The sequence below is a fragment of the Notolabrus celidotus genome, chromosome 12 (assembly GCF_009762535.1).
Source record: "Notolabrus celidotus isolate fNotCel1 chromosome 12, fNotCel1.pri, whole genome shotgun sequence".
In the NCBI taxonomy this organism is placed as follows: Eukaryota; Metazoa; Chordata; class Actinopteri; order Labriformes; family Labridae; genus Notolabrus; species Notolabrus celidotus.
The window spans coordinates 13,388,114-13,409,010 of record NC_048283.1 but is presented as its reverse complement, the minus strand read 5'-3'; the positions used below and the strand labels follow the sequence as shown (position 1 = coordinate 13,409,010).

Here is a 20,897-nt window from a genome sequence, read left to right as displayed (position 1 = left end):
TCTGCCTGTTATTGCACTAAGTTTTGTCACACATCCCCAGAATTACTTATTTCAGTGACATCTTGATCTTATTTCTAATTTTGTCCTCCTTCAAGATGAACCTCATTGCTTCACTGCACTGCTTCAGACTTTGAGATACTGAGATATTATGTGCATGATGAATAAATCTAAGAAAAAGAATAAAAAAATACTCTAAACATGAGAGAGGGGAAAGTATTCGTTGGGCAGTAAAATATTGCCTAGAATCTAGTAAATAAATCTACAGCGATACATCATATCCTAAAAAAACTGTAAAAATGTCATGCGTTTACCAAAAAATATCTTTAAAATGTTAACTTTAAGTGAGTTAAAAAATATATTTAAAAAACACCCAGGCCTGTTCCCTGCTTTGTATTCTCCCAGATAACTCAAGGGTTTTTAAAGGTATTTAATTAAGCTTATAAAGCTGAAGGATTTCTTAAACTTGTGATGCTCAATACTCTTATGTATCTTTCACAAGTAGAGTGTTTGAAATAATGATTAAAAATTGCCTTCAAAGTAAAGTATAATGACTTTATATTTGAAACTACACCATGAGTGCTGGCAGTAGTGTCCTGAAATGAAAAAAAAAGTGGTTCGAAAATCTTTTTGCTTGCGACAACTTTATATTACTGTAAGCAAGACCTACCTGGGAACCCATTAGTTGTGAGCGTTCAACATGAGAATGGTTCTTTCCATTCAGATCTTTTTAACCTGAATGAAAACAGTGTATATTTCACTTGAAATATGGTAGTTGTAGACAAGTAAGGAGACAAATATCCTCCCACTAATCGTTTTGTAACCCTATGGCAGGGCCAGCCCGTAGCATAGGCACTATAAGCAAAGGGGGACGGGCCTTCCATAGGGGGTGCCACTTGTACCCTAAGTGAGTGAGGAAGAAAATTTGAAGATAAAAGGAAAAATAATATTATTTGATCTAATAAAATTTGCGGTTAAATTGAGGACTGATGCCAGTGTACATTTAAAAGCTTGTGATTCACCTTTGGTTTAAAAAAAAATGGTTTCCAAAATCAGTTTTTGAAGTCTATACGTGTTCATGATTTACTTGTTCGTTGTTGTTGTTGTTGCTTTCTTTTCACTTTGGAAGCTGTTAACTTAATTAGATAGAAAATGTTGGCTAGGCTTAAATAAACATTTTGCTTCTGCCTTTTCAGTCATCACTTAATACATTACTGTTACTTTGATGAAAGTGTCTGCACTGTAAAAAAATATTGTCATATAATGACTGAATAAATTCTGCTACTATTACATTATGTATTTTGAAATTGTATTTTCCCCCCTCCTCCCCCTCCTGCTAAATATCAGTGTGATTACCATTTTATTAATGTTCTTTTAGAGGTCATTTTTATTTTGAAATAAAGGAAACCTGTAAAACATAAAGCTTTATGTCATTTGTCTTTAAGTGTATACGTGATGTGATGGTTGGTGGAGTTGGCTACAATACAAGAGGCACTAGTTAAAATCTTGCCTAGGGCACCAAGTCGGTCAGGGCCATAGACTGTATTTAAAAGGATAGGGCCGGCTCTGGGTTTGTCTTGGTACCTCTGACCTCCATTTAACCACCGCTGATTCACATAATCGATCTTGGCTGCTCTCAGTAGTATTATATGGTATTAATGACCTCACCGCTAGATGGCGCTCTTCTCTATGGTCAACTGATGATGACGATGATGGACAGCTCATTCAGTCCCGCCCATTTCACTATCCTGTCCAATCACATGTGACGTTGCTTTGTTATCGTACGTGAGCTGACAGCGGAACTAAACAATCGAGAGAGAGGCTATCTGCCATTAACCTACACAACAAGGTAAATTGTACTATTTATAAACCAATTTCAACACCTAAATGCACACATTCGCGTATGTATCTTGTTTTCCAGTGATGTTGTTAGCAATGCGGTGTGATTTAGACAGTATAAAAGGCTTAGATGAACTGAGGCCTAACGTCAACGGCTAAGCGAAGCCTGGTAATTTGTTAGCCGTTAGCCAACCGAGCTAGCATGACACACTGAGCTTGAACACTTTGAATTCACATTTTAATGAGTTTATTGAAAACAATCAAACTGCAACGGGTCAGGCTTTGTACTATAAGCTCCCCAGCCGTGTTTGACATCAAAGTATGTTAACAGTCCGGGTCATTCGACTTAAATGTTTGCCGGGTGACATTAGCTTACTAGTGAAGAGTCTTCAAACCATGTTTGTGTTCTGGTGGAATTGATCATGTTTATATCATGTACTCCTTGTCTGACGGTTTCATTTGATGGTTTCTGTTTGTGACTTTGAGGCAACAAATGTCACAGTAGTCCTACACTCTGGTTTCTTCTTCTTCTTTATACATTTAACCAGGGAAAAGACTCATTGAGATTTAAAACCCTCTTTTTCAAGAGTGAGCTGGCACAAAACAGGTTACAACACACAACAAGCACACAAGACAACACAAATTAAAACACGTGGTTACAATGATTACATAGTGCAATAGTTTCTCTGTCTTTTATGATAACATTACTTTTTTTATTATTATTTCAACCATTCTTATTTGAATCATCACTTTAACACATGTTTATCTTATTTAATTATTTATTTATCTATTTATTTCTTGTATTCACCTGATCTTGTTAACGCTACCTTATTTTTAAGTTTTGTTTTCACTATTATGTATTTTATTAATTTTACTGTATTGATTTTATTTTTAAGTATTTTATTTATAATCCTGCCTTTTATAATTTTACCATTTCGGTTGTTTTCTGTCTCTCTGTTATTCTGTGAAGAACTTTGGGCTGCATGTTTTTATGCATGAAAGGTGCTATATACATAAAGTTGAGTTGAGTTGAGACTTGAATTCCCCCAGAGTTTCAAGATGTGTCAGTTTCAAGTCCTTCTGCACATCATTCCAGGTAAATAGGGGCTGAAGATTTAAAAGCCTTTTCTCCCAGCTCAGTTCTGACTCTCGGGACCTGCAACTGTATGATGTCCTGAGAGCGCAGGACATATCGGCTGAGATTTCTACACAGGTGAACACACAAGTATGTAGGGAGAAGTTCAAGTATAGATTTATAAATAAAAATCAGCCAATGAGATTCTACGAGCGTACAAAGATGGACAGTATGCAACAGCGTATAAGGAACAGTGATGCTGCAACCGGTAATAAAACGCAAAGCACAGTGATATCTCATTTCTTTAAAAACTGATCAGGAGCATTCATAAAAAGCAGGTCTCCATAGTCCAACAAGGTTAAGAAAAGTTGTGGTAAATACTGTTCATTGGACTTTTTTAAAATGAAGATCCATTTGTAGATGTTGTGTTATTTCTATTTTATTTCCACGTATGTAGTACTTGAATCATATCCTATATCACAGTTGTCTTCATTAGTATTCCTTGAAGTCTGTTCTCGTCATAAAATAACAGATTTGACAAACCTATATGACATTTCTTTGAATCACAAATGAAAAAAGCATGTTTCAGTTTTCAGTTTCAGGGGACCTGACATTTTCTGGAAGTTTGTTCCGGAAATTTGGAGAATTGAACTGAATGCTGCTTCCAAATGTCTGGTTCTGTCTCTGGGGACAGAAAGCAGACCTGTTCTAGACGTCTTGAGCAGTCTTGATGATGGTTCATACTGTATGAGAGGATCACTAATGTGTTTTGGTCCTATACCATTAAGCTTTGTACAAACCAACATTAGTAATGTTGGTTTGAACAATTTAAAATTGTTCCCTGACAGACAGGAAGCCAGTGTACAGACCTCAGAACTGAAGTGATGTGATTCTTCTTGATCTTTGGGATTTGTGATGGCATTTTTCACACTTTTTTGCTTCAGGACGCCACGAGTCAAACAACTGAAAAGATAGTTGAAAGATATTTGATTAATTTACTCAAGACAAGGCCAGTATCATCAGCATGAAAATACAATGAATCAGTCAAAAAAGTCATTTTTAACATGAGATTTATTGTCACATCTGTGTATTATATTCACACACACACACACACACACACACACACACACACACACACACACACACACACACACACACACACACACGCACACTCTCACACACGTTAAATACAATACAACCATTACCCTCTTTTCTCAAAAGAAAAAAGTGACAGTGATCATCTTCCAGGAGCTCGACCTTTGCTCCCATACATTTAAAATTTTGGCATCTTAAAGTGACAGAGCATCCTTCTGCTGGGACATTGAAATATTCTTATCACCACTGCCCACATGCAGTTAATCCCTTTACACAAAGTTTTACCGTTTTGATTTCCCTTAAGTCGCTTTAAGTAGCTTATATGAGAGTGCTTGACGTACAGTACTTTTTCTGTAGCTGTGTGTTTCAACTCATAATTTGAAGCTATGTGATGTTTACGCAGACTGATGTTACTCTCTCTGATGAATGACAGTTTGATTCAAAATTCTATTAACTCTCTGACCACCTGAGGGTGAATTTCTCTGATTATATATTGAATGTCCAAATACCTACGAAACATGGCTAAATTAAACATTAAAGTGGTTCACCGAGTTGCAGTAAATTTTAGGAACACATACTCTCAGAAGTGGTTTACAATCATCTCGAGGCCCATTCTAGTTGATGGGGCTTTTTGGAAAGATAGATGAACTCATTAGAGTTGAGAGTTTATTGAAGTGTGTCTTGCTTCAGTAAGTTTGGGTTATAATGTACAACGCCGTGGAATCGTACAGCTGCCAAATCCAATTTCAAGATGTTTTCTTTTTTACAGACGCCTTGAATCTTTTATTGTTTTACAAAGTGTTTTATTCTGTTTGATTCTCGGGCTCTGTTTTCAATCTAAAGCTCCTTGAACAAGCTCGAGTGAAAACAAAGCAATAATAACAGAAAAACAAAAGGAATATATTTTGAATATAATGCAAAGAGATAAGAGGATTCTGGGAGGAGTGATGTTCAATAACAAGCACTATTTATTTGGCATATGAATTAAAAAGAGGGTAGAGCATCACTAATGAAGCCAGACTTTTTCTAAAGCTGTAACTGCACAAAATCATCTAGTACAGAGGTTTCCAAACTTTTCAGCCTGTGACCCCCAAAATATAGGTGCCAAAGACTTGCGACTAGCTCGCGACCCCCACTGTCCCTCAAAGTGATTTAATGTGGCTTCATTTAGCTGGTCTGCAGAAAATGACCCTACCTATATGAGCATGTAGCTGTGTTTCCTGTGCCTTTATGAATTCACCTACTGCTAATGATGCTTTTGATAATTAACTGTTCACTAACCCTTAACATAGGAGTCATCTGGCAAAAAGAAAGGCAGAAAACTCATTAAATTTTTTATTTTCAAGGTTTTAATTCAAGTTTAGCTTCTATTTTTGTCGATATTTTTTACTAATGGGTAAAATGTACTATTTTTAGATAACTTTTGTCATTCATTTTTTTATTCCTTTTTTTAATATTTCTTTGTTCACCACAAGTTAACAAATTATATATAAATAATACAAAACCAACAAAGACAAGAAAAAATTACAGAAAAAATAAAGAAATAATAAAGAAATAATAATAATTAATAGTAAAAACAAAAAGGAAGATAAACATAGGAAAACAAGGTAAATAAAAAAAATTAAATAATAATAATAATATATTCTTTAGATAACTTAACACTCCTGTTATAATATGAAAATGTTTTATTTAACATATTTGCAACCCCAATTGCATATTTAAAGATATACTGTTTGTGGGTCAATTTGATCCAGCAGTCAAAGTGGAGGCTTAAAGGGGTCAGAAGTGTCAAATACTAGTTGTTTCTTTGCTACTGTGTGACATATTTCACCCCACTCGTACACGCGCACACACATAATTTTTAACATGAATTTTCATTAGAAACAAGTGAGATATCCTCATTGAACCATGATCTGTGAGGATTAAAGAACACTATTGCACTAAATATTGATTTAAGTGGTTAGTAATGGAGTTAATGAGTTTAAAATAATGTTTATTGGGATTTTTTGGGGTTCTGACACTTTTGGATAATTAAATATGCCCCGTGTTAAATTGACCCAGGAACATTATTGCCTTTCCAGAGAAACGAACAGCAATTCTGTGCTCACACCCCACCCCCCCATTTGTGTCTCACGACCCCCCAGGGGGTCCCGACCCACACTTTGGGAACCACTGATCTAGTACAGTCAGTTAATATGTGTCCATTTCCTTTCTGGGACACACTGACAAATCATTTTCACTATTATTGAAGAAAAGCTTGTTTTAACCTCTCTGTTTTTCGCTGAGGTTCTGTCGTGTATCTGAACATCTGCATGCTGCACATTTTGCTGCACTGTTCTGTCCCTGATTTGCAGCCAGTTCCGCCCTCTTTATTAAATCAATATAGGAACACAAATGGTTCCGATCCAACTCTACATTCAGCGCCTGATTTCACTTTGATAGATTTATGAATTTTAAAGAGGTTCTGTTTCTCAGAGAGCCTGGCTTCATTCGTTTGGCTTCAACACATGCCTGTTCATCTGTTCAAGCTTGCCAGCAAAGATGCCCTTTACACCTCCTTGATGACTGTCCGATGGGACAACATACGGAAGATGACGTGCATGAGTGAATCTTAATGCATCAATTTACAATACATCCATGCCATAACACATTTACTGAACCAGTCAGACTAGTCTTAGCTCAGCAGTGGGTATCCAGACTTTCTGTTGCATTAATTTAAGGAAACAGCCTTAGGTAATAAAACTGGTCTGATGCAACTGCAATAAGTGAATCATGTATCTGTAAGACTAAACCTCTCTTTGTCCCAGAATGCCTCTTTTGGGATTAAGATCTTAAAATATCACATCAAAGTCAAGAGGACATCTCCTCATACTCTTATAGTTAAGGCACTTTTGAATTGGGAGGAACACAACTTGAATCAGACTGACATTCTTTCTGAACTATTTTTAAATGTGGGTAATTTTTTTTTCAAAGATATGAAGTTGGGCCAAGGTACAAGAGGTGTGACAGAGGTTCAGAATCAGCAAATATTTTGAGCTTTTTGTTCTTTGGGATTCACTTTCTGCAGAGCAAATATCAGCGTGAGGCACCGGCAGATTACTGTCACTACTTAAGTAATTATTCTGTCACTGCCCTGAGCCCACAGTGCATTTGCAGCATTTGCATCATGTTTTCCATGCAGGGAATGGGTTTGGATGAATAAACATGCCCTGCTTAGTATTCATTACACTTGTTGCTTGTGATGGTTCTACAGAGTGCAGCTGCCTGTCCACAATCTGAGTGCTTCTCCAGGTAATTTGAGGGTTAAGTGTTTCAGTCAAGAGCACTCGGTGATTGGAACCTAAATGAAAAAGACATATTGTTAGTTAAATTCTGTGCTTTCATAAAACTTCAATTGGCTGGACTATGTTAAGGGCACGACACAACACCCATATGCTGTTGAGTCATTCATCCATTGAGCTTTGGGGACTAACAGCAGAGTATTTATTGAGCACAGCGACACGATGGCCCTAAAGAGTATTTTCCAGCACCTTAATAAAGTGGCCAAGCCGAGGCGATAACAAAGATGTATCACTTCCTTGATTTTTATCATCCTTGAACTCTCTACATGGTTCTGCTGCTCTCATGTGACTCTCCTTAGTTCATGTCTAACCTGCTTACTGTGTCTCCGTCACCTGTATCCCCTGGCATCAGATGGAGGTGGAGCAGCTCCTGTCTCTGTCTGGCTCAGCGCTAGCCCAGGCTGTCAGCTCCCTGCTGGAGACCCCAGGACTCTACGTCTTCTCCGACATCCTGGAGCTGCCAAATGTCAGAGAGGTAAAGACAAGCTCTCACACTCTTTCTTCCTCCCTTATGTCTGTTGAGTATGGTGGCCCTGAAGGACAAAACAAATTTACAAAAGATGAAACACTATTACAAAGTTGGAGAAAAATGTACATTTTGGAAAACAAATTTACAAAATCAAAAAAAAACTTTTAGCAAGCGGTGAGACAATTTTATAAACAACGCAACACTTTTACCATTCCTGAAACAAATTTACATTTATTTTTAACGGAAAGGGAATGTACCAAATACAGGAAGTGATCCGGGAGTGATTGAGTGAGGGGTCATTTAGTTTGTTTGAATGGAGAGAAACCAAAAGGAGGGACGTTTAGTACTGGTGCTCCGTTTGGTACCAGATCACCTACGGTGTTTGGTACTAGAGTTAGACTGATATGGTTTTTCAGGGCCGATACCGATTATTAAGATCTACTTTATTGGTCCCCCATTGGGGGAAATTCTTTTGTTACAGCAGCTTACAACACGGGACAAGGGAAAACAACAGTGTACTCACATATTTAAAAAATATAATAACAATAATAATAGAAATGATAAAGGTAAAATAAAATAAAAATTAGTGGTCAAGGGGGCTGATAACCGATATTTGGAGCCGATATTCATTTGCAGTAAAAGGGGAAATATTGGCGTCAAAATTTTGAATAATACAAACTCCAACACTTCGTTTAAATGCCTTTAAGCATACATTTATTAAACAGATTTTCAGATTTTCAAAATGTTAAAGGTTGTTTTTTATCTTAGACATCTTTGTTTAAAATTCTAACAAAAAGTGCAGGGAGCTCACAGGCTCAGCAGCATGTTCTATAAAGTTCAATGAAAACTTAAACAAATAAATAGCTTCCTAAAGTTTTCTACAGTAAGTTTCCCAAAATATCAATATAACTGAAATGTTAATCTTTCACTTATCTTTGTTTTTAAAGGGATATTTCAGTGTTTTTGAAGTGGGGTTGTATGAGTTTTAAATCACTAGTAGTTGTAGGGGCCACAACGGATGCTACTCAGCTCGTCTCCTGTGATGAAAAACTGCAGGGAGATATTGGAACACAAGCTAGGCTACGGTTCCTGCAGACAGTGTCATTTCTGCCACGTGATTTAGTGAATTTTGAGCCAAAATAACCCAGTTTTAAATTGATCTCTTATCGGCCGTCGGATTTGTAAAAAAGACTGATGCCGATATGCATCAAAGTGCCGAATATGGCCAATCCTATTATCAGTCTATCCCTATTTGGTACATTCCCTTTCCGTTAAAAATAAATGTAAATTTGTTTCAGGAATGATTTAAGTGTTCCATTGTTTGTAAAATTGTCTCACAGCTTGTATATGTGTTTTTTTGATTTTGTAAATCTTTTTCCTTAAATGTAAATTTGTTTTGGCCTTGGTAAAAGTGTTTTGTTGATGTAATTTTGTTTTATAAAATGTAAAATTGTTTTCCAAAAATGTAAATTGGTCTCCAACTTAGTAAATGTGTTTCATCTTTTGCAAATTTGTTTTGTCCTTCAGGGCCACCGTAGTTGAGACCCTTTCAGACCAAACACATATTAATCAGAACTTTGACAGTTACCTCACAGGTGTTGATCTATCAAATACACCCTGAGACTCTTGAAAGTACAAAAAAAACACACACTCAGAGCAGTCAGTGATGCATGTGAACACCTTGTTAGTGAGGTGTCTAGCAGGAGTATCTATAACCCACATCAGAACAATTTAATCATGCATGAAAGTGGCAAATCATACACACACCAAGGAAGTTATCAGACTCACAACCCACCATCCAATCAACACGTCTATACTTAGAACTATTATATATGATCCTTCCATTAATTCATTAAGTACATCACCAGCATATTACATTTATTGCATGTTAAACTTGCAGGAGATTGAGCATTTAACACCCTATTTCAGAAGTGAAAGGCTGTTAGAGCAGAGAGGGATAAAGAAAAAGTGCAACCGCAGGGGATATTATTGTGTTTTTTCCAGCTTTTATGAAGCGAGCAGTCAAATTTTTCTTAATTCACTGAAAGACAACATCAAGGTTTTGTGAAGGTAAAATAGAAGATAATTAGTGGTGCTGAAGAATGAGTGTAGAGATTTAACCTCTGGGAGAAAAGCAGGTGTAAAATCTGTACTTGTGTTTTTATTAGATAAACACTGACGGAGAGACAAACAGAGGCAGTGACAGAAATGTCTCCGCGGTTCAGACAGTGAGAATACTATAAACCTCAGAGCAGGATTTTAGAGCACATAGCAAAGACCTCCCTGCACAATATGAGAAACGTGTTCAGTTTGTGCAATAAAAATAAGAAGAACAATAAGTCCCCAATAATGAAAGAGTGCATAGTGGCTGTAACTCACTGATTCTGTCTACCTGTTCTCCATTTGTACACAATACTTACAACATGTCCCCCCTGGATCCAAATGATCACAAAAACACACATTTTTCACGCTAATTTGGTGCGTGTTTTTCTGAGTGGTAGCAGATATGTGACTTGAGCTTCATCTGACAGTGTCACAATAGTGTTAGAGCATTGCAATTATGCCCAGGCCTCCATTCAACTGGTATAACATGGTGAATGAGAATGCTTGTTTTCATCACACCCTTTATCTTATTTATTGCAATATATTCAGATTTTTGTGATGTGTAGAGCAACAATGCACCCCCACCTGTTATAATAAAACAAATCTTTCACTGGAAGGTTTCCCTCAGTCGTGTTCTGATTTAATATGTACTTATTTAATGGCTCAAAGCGGGTCCAGTCTAGTGGAATTGAATGAAACAGTCAGAATCACTTACCAAGAACATCTGTGAAATTATTTTTGTCTTTTTGCAGCAATAATATATTCATAAGGTTTAAAGTTTTATCAAAAATCTCTCGACATTTAGCTATTTTTAAAATTTCCTCACATACAGCCTTCCTCTCAGGAGATGAATAAACACTTGCTTTTTCCAAGTGTTTTCTTGTCAAACAATATTTGTGGCTCCACAGCAGAGAGCACTTTCTTTTGCTCTTCATTGCTGTCAAGACATGAGCGGCTCAGATCAGATCTGCACAGAGGTTTTTCAAAAACTGTCGTTGGGCTCATTTACATCTTAATGGAAAGACTGCATTGATACAACATATTGCACCTGCATGTTTTTTTTTTCATGTGAAACTCCGTAGGTGTCCTCCCAGGTAACGGAAGACACAGTTGCAAAAAGAAGAGGAATCTATATCGTAGAGTTATTGTTTTTCCTGCATTTTGCAATCTTTCAGAAATGAGCTCTCGGTGTATGGAAACACAGCGGAAGAGATTCACTGTCACTCGAAAATTCAACTGGAATTGAGAAAAAAAACAAGAGACAGATTTTGATACCTGGTCTAAATAAAACTATTCTCGGAATAATCCTGATATGTTTTAAAATATATAGACAGGGCCATGACTGTGGCTAATTGTATTGATTATGTATTAATCTGCTTCATATTTTCAAATTGAATTAATCAGTCAATAAATTGCCACAAAAGGCTTATCCACAGTCGTCAGAACTGAAAGTGGCGCCCCAAATTTGCTTCTTTTCTCAAACCATGCAATACCAAATACTGAGTACCACAAGTGGAAAAACACAGCAGCACTATAGGCGTTTGTCCACCGCAGGAACTTTACCCCGGAACTAGGTGCGTTTTGACCGGAGGAACCAGGGTCTACATTTAGTTCAGGGGTAGATAATCTCCCCCCTGAAAAGCCCCTTCTTTTGGGGCGGTACTTTTCAAAGGTCCTGGGGCTTCCAGTTGAACACAACAGTGTTTGTGGAGTTAGAGAGAGAGAGGGAGTTCCTGGGAATGCATACTAGTTTAGTTTTTTATTAAGATTTCAAAATATTATTAAAAAAATGTTTTTCTCCATACGTCCCTGGCCTGATTTGCACAATCTACCCGGGACTTCAGCCCACGGTCGAAACGCAGCTAACAATGGGGGCACAGGAACCTTTTAGTTCCGGGGAACTCTTGGTCGAAATGCACCGTTATGTTCAACCGAAAGTCCCAGGACCTTTGAAAAGTACTACCCCCAAGCAGGGGCTTTTTAGGGGGGAGATTATCTACCCCTGAACTAAATTTAGACCCTGGTTCCTCCGGTCGAAACGCGCTTAGTTCAGGAGTAAAGTACCTAGTTCCGGGGTAAAGTTCCTGCAGTGGAAAAACGCCTTATATTCCATTTAAAACCATAGAGCCAGTAAATGTGTCACATTTATCATTGAAAACGGTTAATTTCTTATCAACACTTTGCAATTAAATGTTCTTGAGACAATTAATTGACCATTTGTCGCAGCTCTCGTCGGGTCTTAATGTGATCCTTTCTCTTAATCTCAACAAGCTTCAGTTAAAGCTCACATCAGAGTTGCAGTGTTCACAGATAGTATAGAGTTGTACTGTTTCTGATGTAGGCGTCTCATTTGTTTTTTCTTCCTTCCTCTCGTCTGCCCTCTAAACCACAGCTGGAGAACGGGCCTCACGCACCAGTGTACCAGCTCCTCAACCTTTTTGCCTATGGAACCTACTGCGACTACAAAGGTAATGCAGTGGCAGCATGGTGTAAATAAGTAATAGGGCAGCCCGGCAACTCTTCTGTTATGAGCTGTATTTCCTCGCTGAGAGGCAGGCACCTTGAGACAGCCGCTTCAAATCTCTCACCTGAGATTCTCCTGGCAGGTTATTCACAGATAAAATTTACTGATTGGAGTGTCTTGGGCATATTTTCAGTGAGTGTTGTTATTCGCAGATGATCGTCGATGTCACAGCAGTACCGCCACAGACAGACAGACAGACAGACAGACAGACAGACAGAAAGACAGACAGATAAACTAATTTTCTGTGACTTCATTTGCTCTCTATGTAATGCACCGAGAAGCTTCAACAAGAAGTGGAATGTTAATTATGTCTAATTTTATGCTGAATATCAACCAATAGCCCGGAAAAAGAATTTAGCCTACTTTATTGTTTCCTTCCCTTTGGAGTCATGCCAACAGGGAGCATATTTCCTTTCAGAGAGCTGTGCATAGGAGCCCTTAGAGGTGCTGTCAGAGCTGCTGTCTCAGAGGGTGTCAGTGCTGTCACCAGGGGAGCATGGCAGCAGGAGACACAGGCGCTGGAGAGCGACCTCCTCCTAACTCTGTTCTCTGACTGCTCAAACAGCTCCACACTTACCTGCGTGTCTCTTTACAGCATTACACTTCAAAGTAATAAGTTGTGTGCCCCGATTATGTGTGGCTGTTGACCCACAGCAAAGTGACACTTACACACTGCTCTGTGATATTTTTCACCCCGTGTCACTTTTTCATTCTCTTCCTCTTGTCCGCTGTGCAGAGAGAGCCGCCTCTCTTCCAGAGTTGACCCCCGCACAAAGAAACAAACTCCGCCACCTGTCCATCATCAGCCTGGCATCCAACCTCAAGGTACTGGTTCAACTCTTTTCTGTTTGCAGCTTACACAAAAAGTGGAGCCAAGCTGTCATTTTACATTGCATCAATAATAGAAAATAAGAAGTGTTTGTTGTAGTGGTTAAAGCATGTGACTCATGTACAGAGGCTCACTGGTTCAACTCTGTGCCTCAACCCCTTGCTGCTCCCCTTTCCCTAGGCTCTTTGATTTCCTGTCCCTCTTTGCCTGTCCTATTCAAGAAAGACAAATAGATAAATAAATCTACAACTGGCAGACTTTATCGTTATGCCTTCCAGTATCTGCTGGTTTCAACATTTCTTTAGGAAAAAAAATAATGCAGAAAACAATGTTTGGGGTAGCTGAGAAATTCTGTCATCAAGTAGTATGTCCAACAGACCGCAGCTAACTAAATACTAAAAAATGATCTGCAGACAGTGCTGCACAAGATAGCTTGCTTTAGAACTATTGGACAATGCATAATAGTGTTCCTTTATTTACATATATATATATATATATATATATACACATGTATATATACAGTACAGGCCAAAAGTTTGGACACACCTTCTCATTCAATGCGTTTTCTTTATTTTCATGACTATTTACATTGTAGATTCTCACTGAAGGCATCAAAACTATGAATGAACACATGTGGAGTTATGTACTTAACAAAAAAAGGTGAAATAACTGAAAAGATGTTTTATATTCTAGTTTCTTAAAAATAGCCACCCTTTGCTCTGATTACTGCTTTGCACACTCTTGGCATTCTCTCGATGAGCTTCAAGAGGTAGTCACACTTCACAGGTGTGCCTTATCAGGGTTAATCAGTGGAATTTCTTGCTTTATCAATGGGGTTGGGACCATCAGTTGTGTTGTGCAGATGTCAGGTTAATACACAGCCGACAGCCCTATTGGACAACTGTTAAAATTCCTATTATGGCAAGAACCAATCAGCTAACTAAAGAAAAACGAGTGGCCATCATTACTTTAAGAAATGAAGGTCAGTCAGTCAGGAAAATTGCAAAAAAAGGGGGCAGCTATACCTGACACATGTTCTGCTGTGCATGGGGGGGTTGCGTGTGCGTGTGTGCCTGCCTGCATGCGTGCATCTGTCTGTCTGTCTGTCTGTCTGCGTGCGCATGCTGTCCGCGATACAGAGAGCAGAGGAGAATTGAGAACGCGCAACCCTATAGAGACAGAAATGACATCCCGTCATGTAAATAAGATAAATAACATGAGGATATTTAGTCTGTTAAATAAAAGAACAAGGTATAGACCTGATCCATGAGAGAGGTAACCTTAAATCACTTCTGCTTTGACTTCCAGGGGGGGGGCGGGACCCGGCGGGTGCGCCCCTGATATAACGGCAGGGAAAACACTGTCTGGTATCAGGCTGTAGTCTTACACAGCATGCAGTACAAGACCACAAGTAATACATATACAGTTGTACTCATAAGTTTACATACATTTGGCCATTTTTCCGAGGATATAAATTATAAGAGACAAACTTTTTTTTCACTCATGGTTAGTGGTTGGGTGAAGCAAAAATTTTTCAAACTCTTTTTATATCATAATGACAACAGAAACTACCCAAGAAATTATAAATTCTGCCAGGGTATGTAAACTTGTTAGCACAACTGTATGCCTTTTTAAAACCACATCACTCAGTCTAGCATCACTACAGGGCCACGGAACAACTCTGCTCTGCAACCAAAGAGGACACTCGTGCTTCCCTCTCGTGCTGGCGCGCGCTCACACACACATGCATGAACATATGACCCCAGCAGACCGTCGTATGGTGAAATATATATTTCCATATGAAGCACAGTTAAAACAAACGTGACTAGCTTGGACTGAATGAATGCGGGAGGAGCGCGCAGTTCAGTGGACCTGCGCTCAACAATGCAGCCCGGAGGAGTCGAGCGCAGATCCACTGAACTTTCAGCACAGAGCGCCTCGTCAGAAGTTGATAAAATAAATAGAAAATTGCGTATTGTTCGGTTCATAGGGCTTACCGAACCGTGACCACTGTATCGAATGGTTCAATACAGATACACATATTGTTGCACCCCTATATATAAAAGCTGCGTTTATAGTTCCTCTGTAAAGTCATAGTGGTGCAAATTAGTGTAAAATCTACATGTAAAGTTTGACTTTTAAAACTAAATCACGTCATTTTCCTTTTTTATGTCTATAATTAGTGTCGGTACAAGTCTCAGGATAACACTCAGGCTGTCGTCATAATGCTGTAAATTTCATAAAGCATCAATCAACAATCCTGCCTTTGAATCAAGCTCCTTTATTTTGTATAGATACAGTTTTTGAAAGGTTCACATAATATTATCTGTGATTTCTTACTGACTGTTCTTTTTTTAGTACAGTTTAATTAAAATCACATCAGACAAGCCTTTCAATCTGAAGTTTCTTAAGAAAAAAGTCCCCAGCAACCCTCCAACTATTGATTAGAGATGTCTTTTCCTCCCTCCCTCCATGTGCATGATAAAGTATTAAATGTTCTTCTAAAAGACATCTCTCGTTTGCACTTTCCAACCATACTGCTTATGCCCTTTTCTTTGCCTGCTCCTGATAAATAATTGATTCATTATTCTCACTAGCCCTGTTCTTTTTTTAATACTTAATCTCACTTTCCTCTCCTATTGCTCCTCTCTCTGCTGCTCTCTGTTTTTCTCTTTAATATGTCACTACTTTCTTTGCATGTAGGCTTGAACCCTCTAATTGCCCAGTGGAGGATTGTTAAATTGTCCAAACTCTCCTTTCATCTTATTCTCGCAGTGACATTTAGACAAATGGGCAATTTCACAGTAACATTTTTTGTCATTTTCCATCAAGCTGTTAAAGTGGACTCAAATTATATATCTTGTTTAAAAAAGAAAGGGAGAAAATGAAGATTAAAGTCCGGTTGTCTTCTTCGTCTCAGTGCCTGCCGTACTCGCTGCTCCTGCAGCAGCTTGAGCTGAAGAATGTGCGAGAGCTGGAGGACCTACTGATCGATGCTGTGTACTGCGACATCATCCAGGGCAAACTAGACCAGAGGAACCAGCAGGTGGAGGTGGACTGCAGCGTGGGCCGTGATCTCGGCCCCAATGAGCTCCCAAACATAGTCAACACGCTTCAGGAGTGGTCTGTATCACCTCTGTGTGCCTGTAGACACTTAAGATGTATGCCTTAATTTTCTGTAACTCACAATCCACTTTCTCTTCCATACCTTCTCTTTCTGTCTCAGGTGTACAGGCTGTGAGGCGGTGCTGTGTGGTATTGAGGAGCAGGTCTCGAGGGCAAACCAATACAGAGAGAGTCAGTTAAAAGTCAAAGTCCAAGTGGAAACAGAGGTTAGTCCATCACCCCCTCCGCCTGCAGTCTCTCCGTTTCCCTCGAGAAAAATACATGAAATGTTACTCATCCCTCCTATCTCAGCATCTCCGTTTTTTATTGCTTTCAGCTACTTGTGATATTTAAGTGCCCCCCTGGCTGCATTTTTCCATACATGCATCTTGTTCTAACTCTAATGTCATACAAAGTTGTTTTCATTCATGCATCTCACCCAAGCGGCAACCTCCGGTCTCAAACTATGAAGCCCATGTGGAAGTGTTATAAACTGCAATTCATCGAGAATCAGCTTGAGGCTGGCTGCAGAAACACCAGAAACCACATACTCACCAATTCAAAAAAGACGATCTTTGCAGCATTAATAAACATGTTTACAGCTTGGTTCAAAAAACGGCTTGGCTCTACGTAGCTAATCACTCTATCAGCACACACTATACTGGGGGGGTGGATTTTTTTCTAACGCGACGGTCAGAAGATATTAAGATTACGAGTTTTTGCCCAAACAAGGACGTGGATGACTTGACTCCCTGTCGGGAACACACAGGTTGTTTTCGAAACCGCCTACTATACTAGCAGTACGTACTGATTTGGCCAGAATTCAGTATGTAGTAAATAGTATGTGAACAAGAGCAAAATCTGCAGTATGCCAAAACTCCCCAGATGTCTACTGATTCGGGAAAATTACAATATGCATCGGACCAGTCTGCCTTGCGTACTGTTTCCCACAATGCACAGCGCTCGTTCTGCTTCTTCTTTTCTCTTCTTATTTTGACTGGGGGAACTCAGTTTATAGGTGCTGTGAAAATTATTAAATTCCATATAAACCACTTCCTAACTTTTTAAATTATAAGTGATGCTAAAGAAACAGTTTCTCTATCAGCTTGGCCGTTGTTTATTTCTACTTTTCGAAACTGGAAATCCAGTGACGTCTGGCCCAGCGTACTGCAACACAGATCGAACAGAACAGTCGTACTACATACTAAATTCAAACGCAGTATGTAGTAGGCAATACCTACTTCCTACTATATTAGTAAGTAGTGTGTAGCAGGCCGTTTCGAAAACAGCCCTAGCTGTTGGCTAAGAGGCTCAAACTCCGCCTCTTTACGCCACAATCTGCCTGGTTGAATTCCGCATTTCCAATAAGGCTGCTGCCGTCGATTGGCTTCAAAACAGCGCTCAGGAACAGATGATGACGTCACGGATACTACGTCCATATTTTATACAGTCTATGATCTAACCTCAAAGAAACGTTTCTCATCTGTCGTAAAAGAGTGAGTTGCACCAATGTGCTTTGAAAGAAGTTTTTCTTGCTGTAGCAATTTCTTCTGTTCATACTTCCTGCTGATGAGGGAAAATGTTGTGTTCAAAGATACATGGTTGTATGAAATTCAGTCTTTGTGTTACTATTCCTCCTCCACAGCTCAGAACAGAAACACTGTCTGAGACTAAAAGAAGGAAATGTATATTAAATGGACTGAGAGCGACTTTGTGACTGAATCAGACTGCTGACGCCTCACATTAGCTTCATACAAATGTTTCAGTGTATTTTTTACAAAGAACAGGGACTGTAGGTTTTGGCACTCATCACTTTTATTAAAAGTACAATTAAGAGTGGTCCTCTTGATGCCCAGTGGGAGCAATTACAGCACATGAAATCTGTTGAAATGTTTATATGGACCCTGACTTTTATTTAAGGACAGACTTGAAAGATTGCAAAGCTATCCTTTAAAACACACACCCCCGCCTCGTGAATCTTTAATTTTTAATCTCTCTCCTCTTTGTCCTCAGGTTTCAAACCTACAGAAAACGTTAAAGGCCAGCGCCGCCTCTCCGTCGTCAGGCCCCGCCCCTGCTGGAGCCGCCTCTAATCAGGACGCAGATCAGCCCGCAGAACCCCGAGACCCTGCCTCCTCTCAGGAACCACGACAACCAGGCAAAAAAAGTTCAAAGGTGAAAGGGTAAGTGCGATGACATCACCTGTCTGTGTTTATGTGATTATGCGGAGGTGTTTGGCTATTCACAGAGAGGCAGTACAATATTTTCTGCTTGAGTGACACTCTTGGAGCTTCACTTTATATACTGTTTATACAGACAAACCACCAGGAGTTAGCATAGAAATTGCTTCCATTCTTCTTAAGCTTGGCCAAACATTCCGAAATGAACACATAAAATAAGTTTGGCCATGTAGAATAATTCACTGAAAACTGTTGTTTATATTCAGATTTGTCACTGTGCCTCTAAATGTGGTTTGGGTTGAGGTTTTTGTAGAAGAAGAAATGCTATTTATTCTCACAAGTCACCAAATTTGGGACAAAAAGCTGCATATGAAGATTTTTCTCCATTAAGCTTCTTTTATCACCGCTCTTTCTTTTTGTTCTTTATAGCACTTTGTGGTCTTTGAAAGGTTCTTTTATAAATCCGAATTTACCTAGTTATAACCACAGCACTAAAAAGACTCCACTTCAAACATTAAATTAAAGCCATTAGTCCAATGTTCTTGTAGAGAGTCATGTTAATTCAACAGCAGACTGCTATGTGTCCATTTTTTCAATAAACACAAAAAGCCAGCTGCCGCTGTAAGTGCTGGGTCTGCGTGTGAGTGTTTGCATGTGTCTGCATGAAGTGGCTTTATTATCAGATGCACGTCTGTGTTTTGCAGGGATGTTTAAACCCTGCTATCAGGGCCTGTTCTGCCTCTATGCCACCCAATTACCAGTGGCTAATTTCACATCTGTCCTGAATTGTAAAATGTCACTGGATATGTACGAATGCCCGCGTGGTCTCCTCCTCTTTTTAAAGAGCTGTCTCCCCCTCCAGCGATCAGACAAGCTGCTTTACTTCTTCCCTGTTTATGTTGTTGTTGTTGCAGAACAGAAAGCTGTCATTATTTTCTGGCTGCCTGTCACATTTTTGATGAAGCACAGAGGCCTATAATTTTCATCACTCGGCACTACACTTCATTCAAATGTAGATCCACTAAATGTGTTCAAACCCACATAAATGATAGCTTAACCTCATTGGTTGAATTAAAGGAGTTTTTACACTGTTTCTTCATAAAGCTATTTAAATTATGAGGCTGATAATGCAGAAGTTATTATTGGAACAACCCCGATCAATTCCATTGGAGATGTATAAATACCGGTTCGAGGAAGTGTGCTCCATCAGCTAAAGGCTGTTGTAGCAAAAGTTCTGATGTTGTGTTTGTTCTCAGGCTGCGTGGCAGTGGGAAGATCTGGTCCAAATCCAACTGAAGAAAAGAGACTGAGACAGCGGCACTGAAGGACACTGACAGATTAAAGGACACATGGACACATTGATGGACAAACGGATACATTAAACAATGTGACCAATGTTCAAGGACACCTTTGTGTCTCTCTCTCTCTCTCTCTCTCTCTCTCTCTCTCTCTCTCTCTCTCTCTCTCTCTCTCTCGCTCTCACTCTCGCTCTCTCTCTCTCTCTCTCTCTCACACACACACACACACACAAACACAAACACACACACATATACACACTCATCACAATAAAACCAGGAAGCTTCATGGGAACTTTTCTGATCTCCAAATCTCTCCTTGACGGATTCACGACCTGATGGGAACGACAGGTGCGACATCTACTCTTGCAGATCTTAATAGCCTAACAGGCAGACTGGCAGCACACACACACACACACACACACACACACACACACACACACACACACACACACACAGTCGCACACACACACGCAGTCGCACACAGTCACACACACAGCACTTCTATCAAGTCAAGATCAAACAGTCTGCAGCAGGAGTCAGTTGCCTTTGACCAGAAAGAGGATCAATGTATTTGATGCAGATGTGTGTATCTATTGGTTTAAAATGTTCTTTTGGTTTAGATTAATATTTCTTTGTATTTTTCTCTCTGCTGAGTTGAAACATGTATAAAATCAGAATATAAATGGTCGGGAAATAAAAGGAAGCCCTGTACTTCTCTGGACTGGCTCATTAATGTCACTGTCACTTCTTTTATTAAGTGCACTTCAAAGTGCATCTCTGGAGGGTGCACAGCTAAATGTTAACTCGCAGAAGGGGGCTACCCGTTAGGAGGTCAAGCCATTAATTAGGGCATGTCCCCAAAGAGACTAATGTATTACAGAGCTGAGGCTTCCCCTGTGCACAACCAGCATGGATACACACACACACAGATACACACACCATGTGCATTCATATTTCATACTAGTTTTTCGCCCAGAGCTTCTATTTCAATGTCAAAAATTGCTTGTTGAAATGATCAGCCAGCCTCTCTGCTAGCTCTATT

The 20,897-nt window shown here is 39.2% G+C and overlaps 1 protein-coding gene across 2 annotated transcripts; it reads left to right on the top strand.

Annotated features, from left to right (window-relative positions):
- Positions 1 to 1,713: 1,713 nt before the first annotated feature.
- On the top strand, positions 1,714 to 20,581 carry cops7a (COP9 constitutive photomorphogenic homolog subunit 7A). 2 transcript variants are annotated; one of them, XM_034697323.1, is made up of 8 exons: positions 1,714 to 1,846; positions 7,700 to 7,822; positions 12,312 to 12,387; positions 13,180 to 13,268; positions 16,193 to 16,395; positions 16,499 to 16,604; positions 18,391 to 18,552; positions 19,814 to 20,581. In XM_034697323.1, the coding sequence occupies exons 2-8, from the start codon at positions 7,700 to 7,702 to the stop codon at positions 19,865 to 19,867; spliced, it is 813 nt and encodes a 270-aa protein (XP_034553214.1). In that variant the 5' UTR covers positions 1,714 to 1,846; the 3' UTR covers positions 19,868 to 20,581. The 2 variants fall into 2 exon arrangements, with proteins under 2 accessions (XP_034553214.1, XP_034553215.1); XM_034697324.1 differs by having other exon boundaries at positions 18,391 to 18,560.
- The last annotated feature ends 316 nt before the right edge of the window (positions 20,582 to 20,897 follow it).

What these genes read in the sequence shown, in the direction of transcription:
- cops7a (XM_034697323.1), top strand. Translation starts at nt 7,700, where the DNA reads ATGGAGGTGGAGCAGCTCCTGTCTCTGTCTGGCTCAGCGCTAGCCCAG. An exon ending in AGCTGCCAAATGTCAGAGAG is followed by an intron (nt 7,823 to 12,311) that starts GTAAAGACAAGC and finishes TCTAAACCACAG; the next exon opens with CTGGAGAACGGGCCTCACGC. An exon ending in AAGTCCAAGTGGAAACAGAG is followed by an intron (nt 16,605 to 18,390) that starts GTTAGTCCATCA and finishes CTTTGTCCTCAG; the next exon opens with GTTTCAAACCTACAGAAAAC.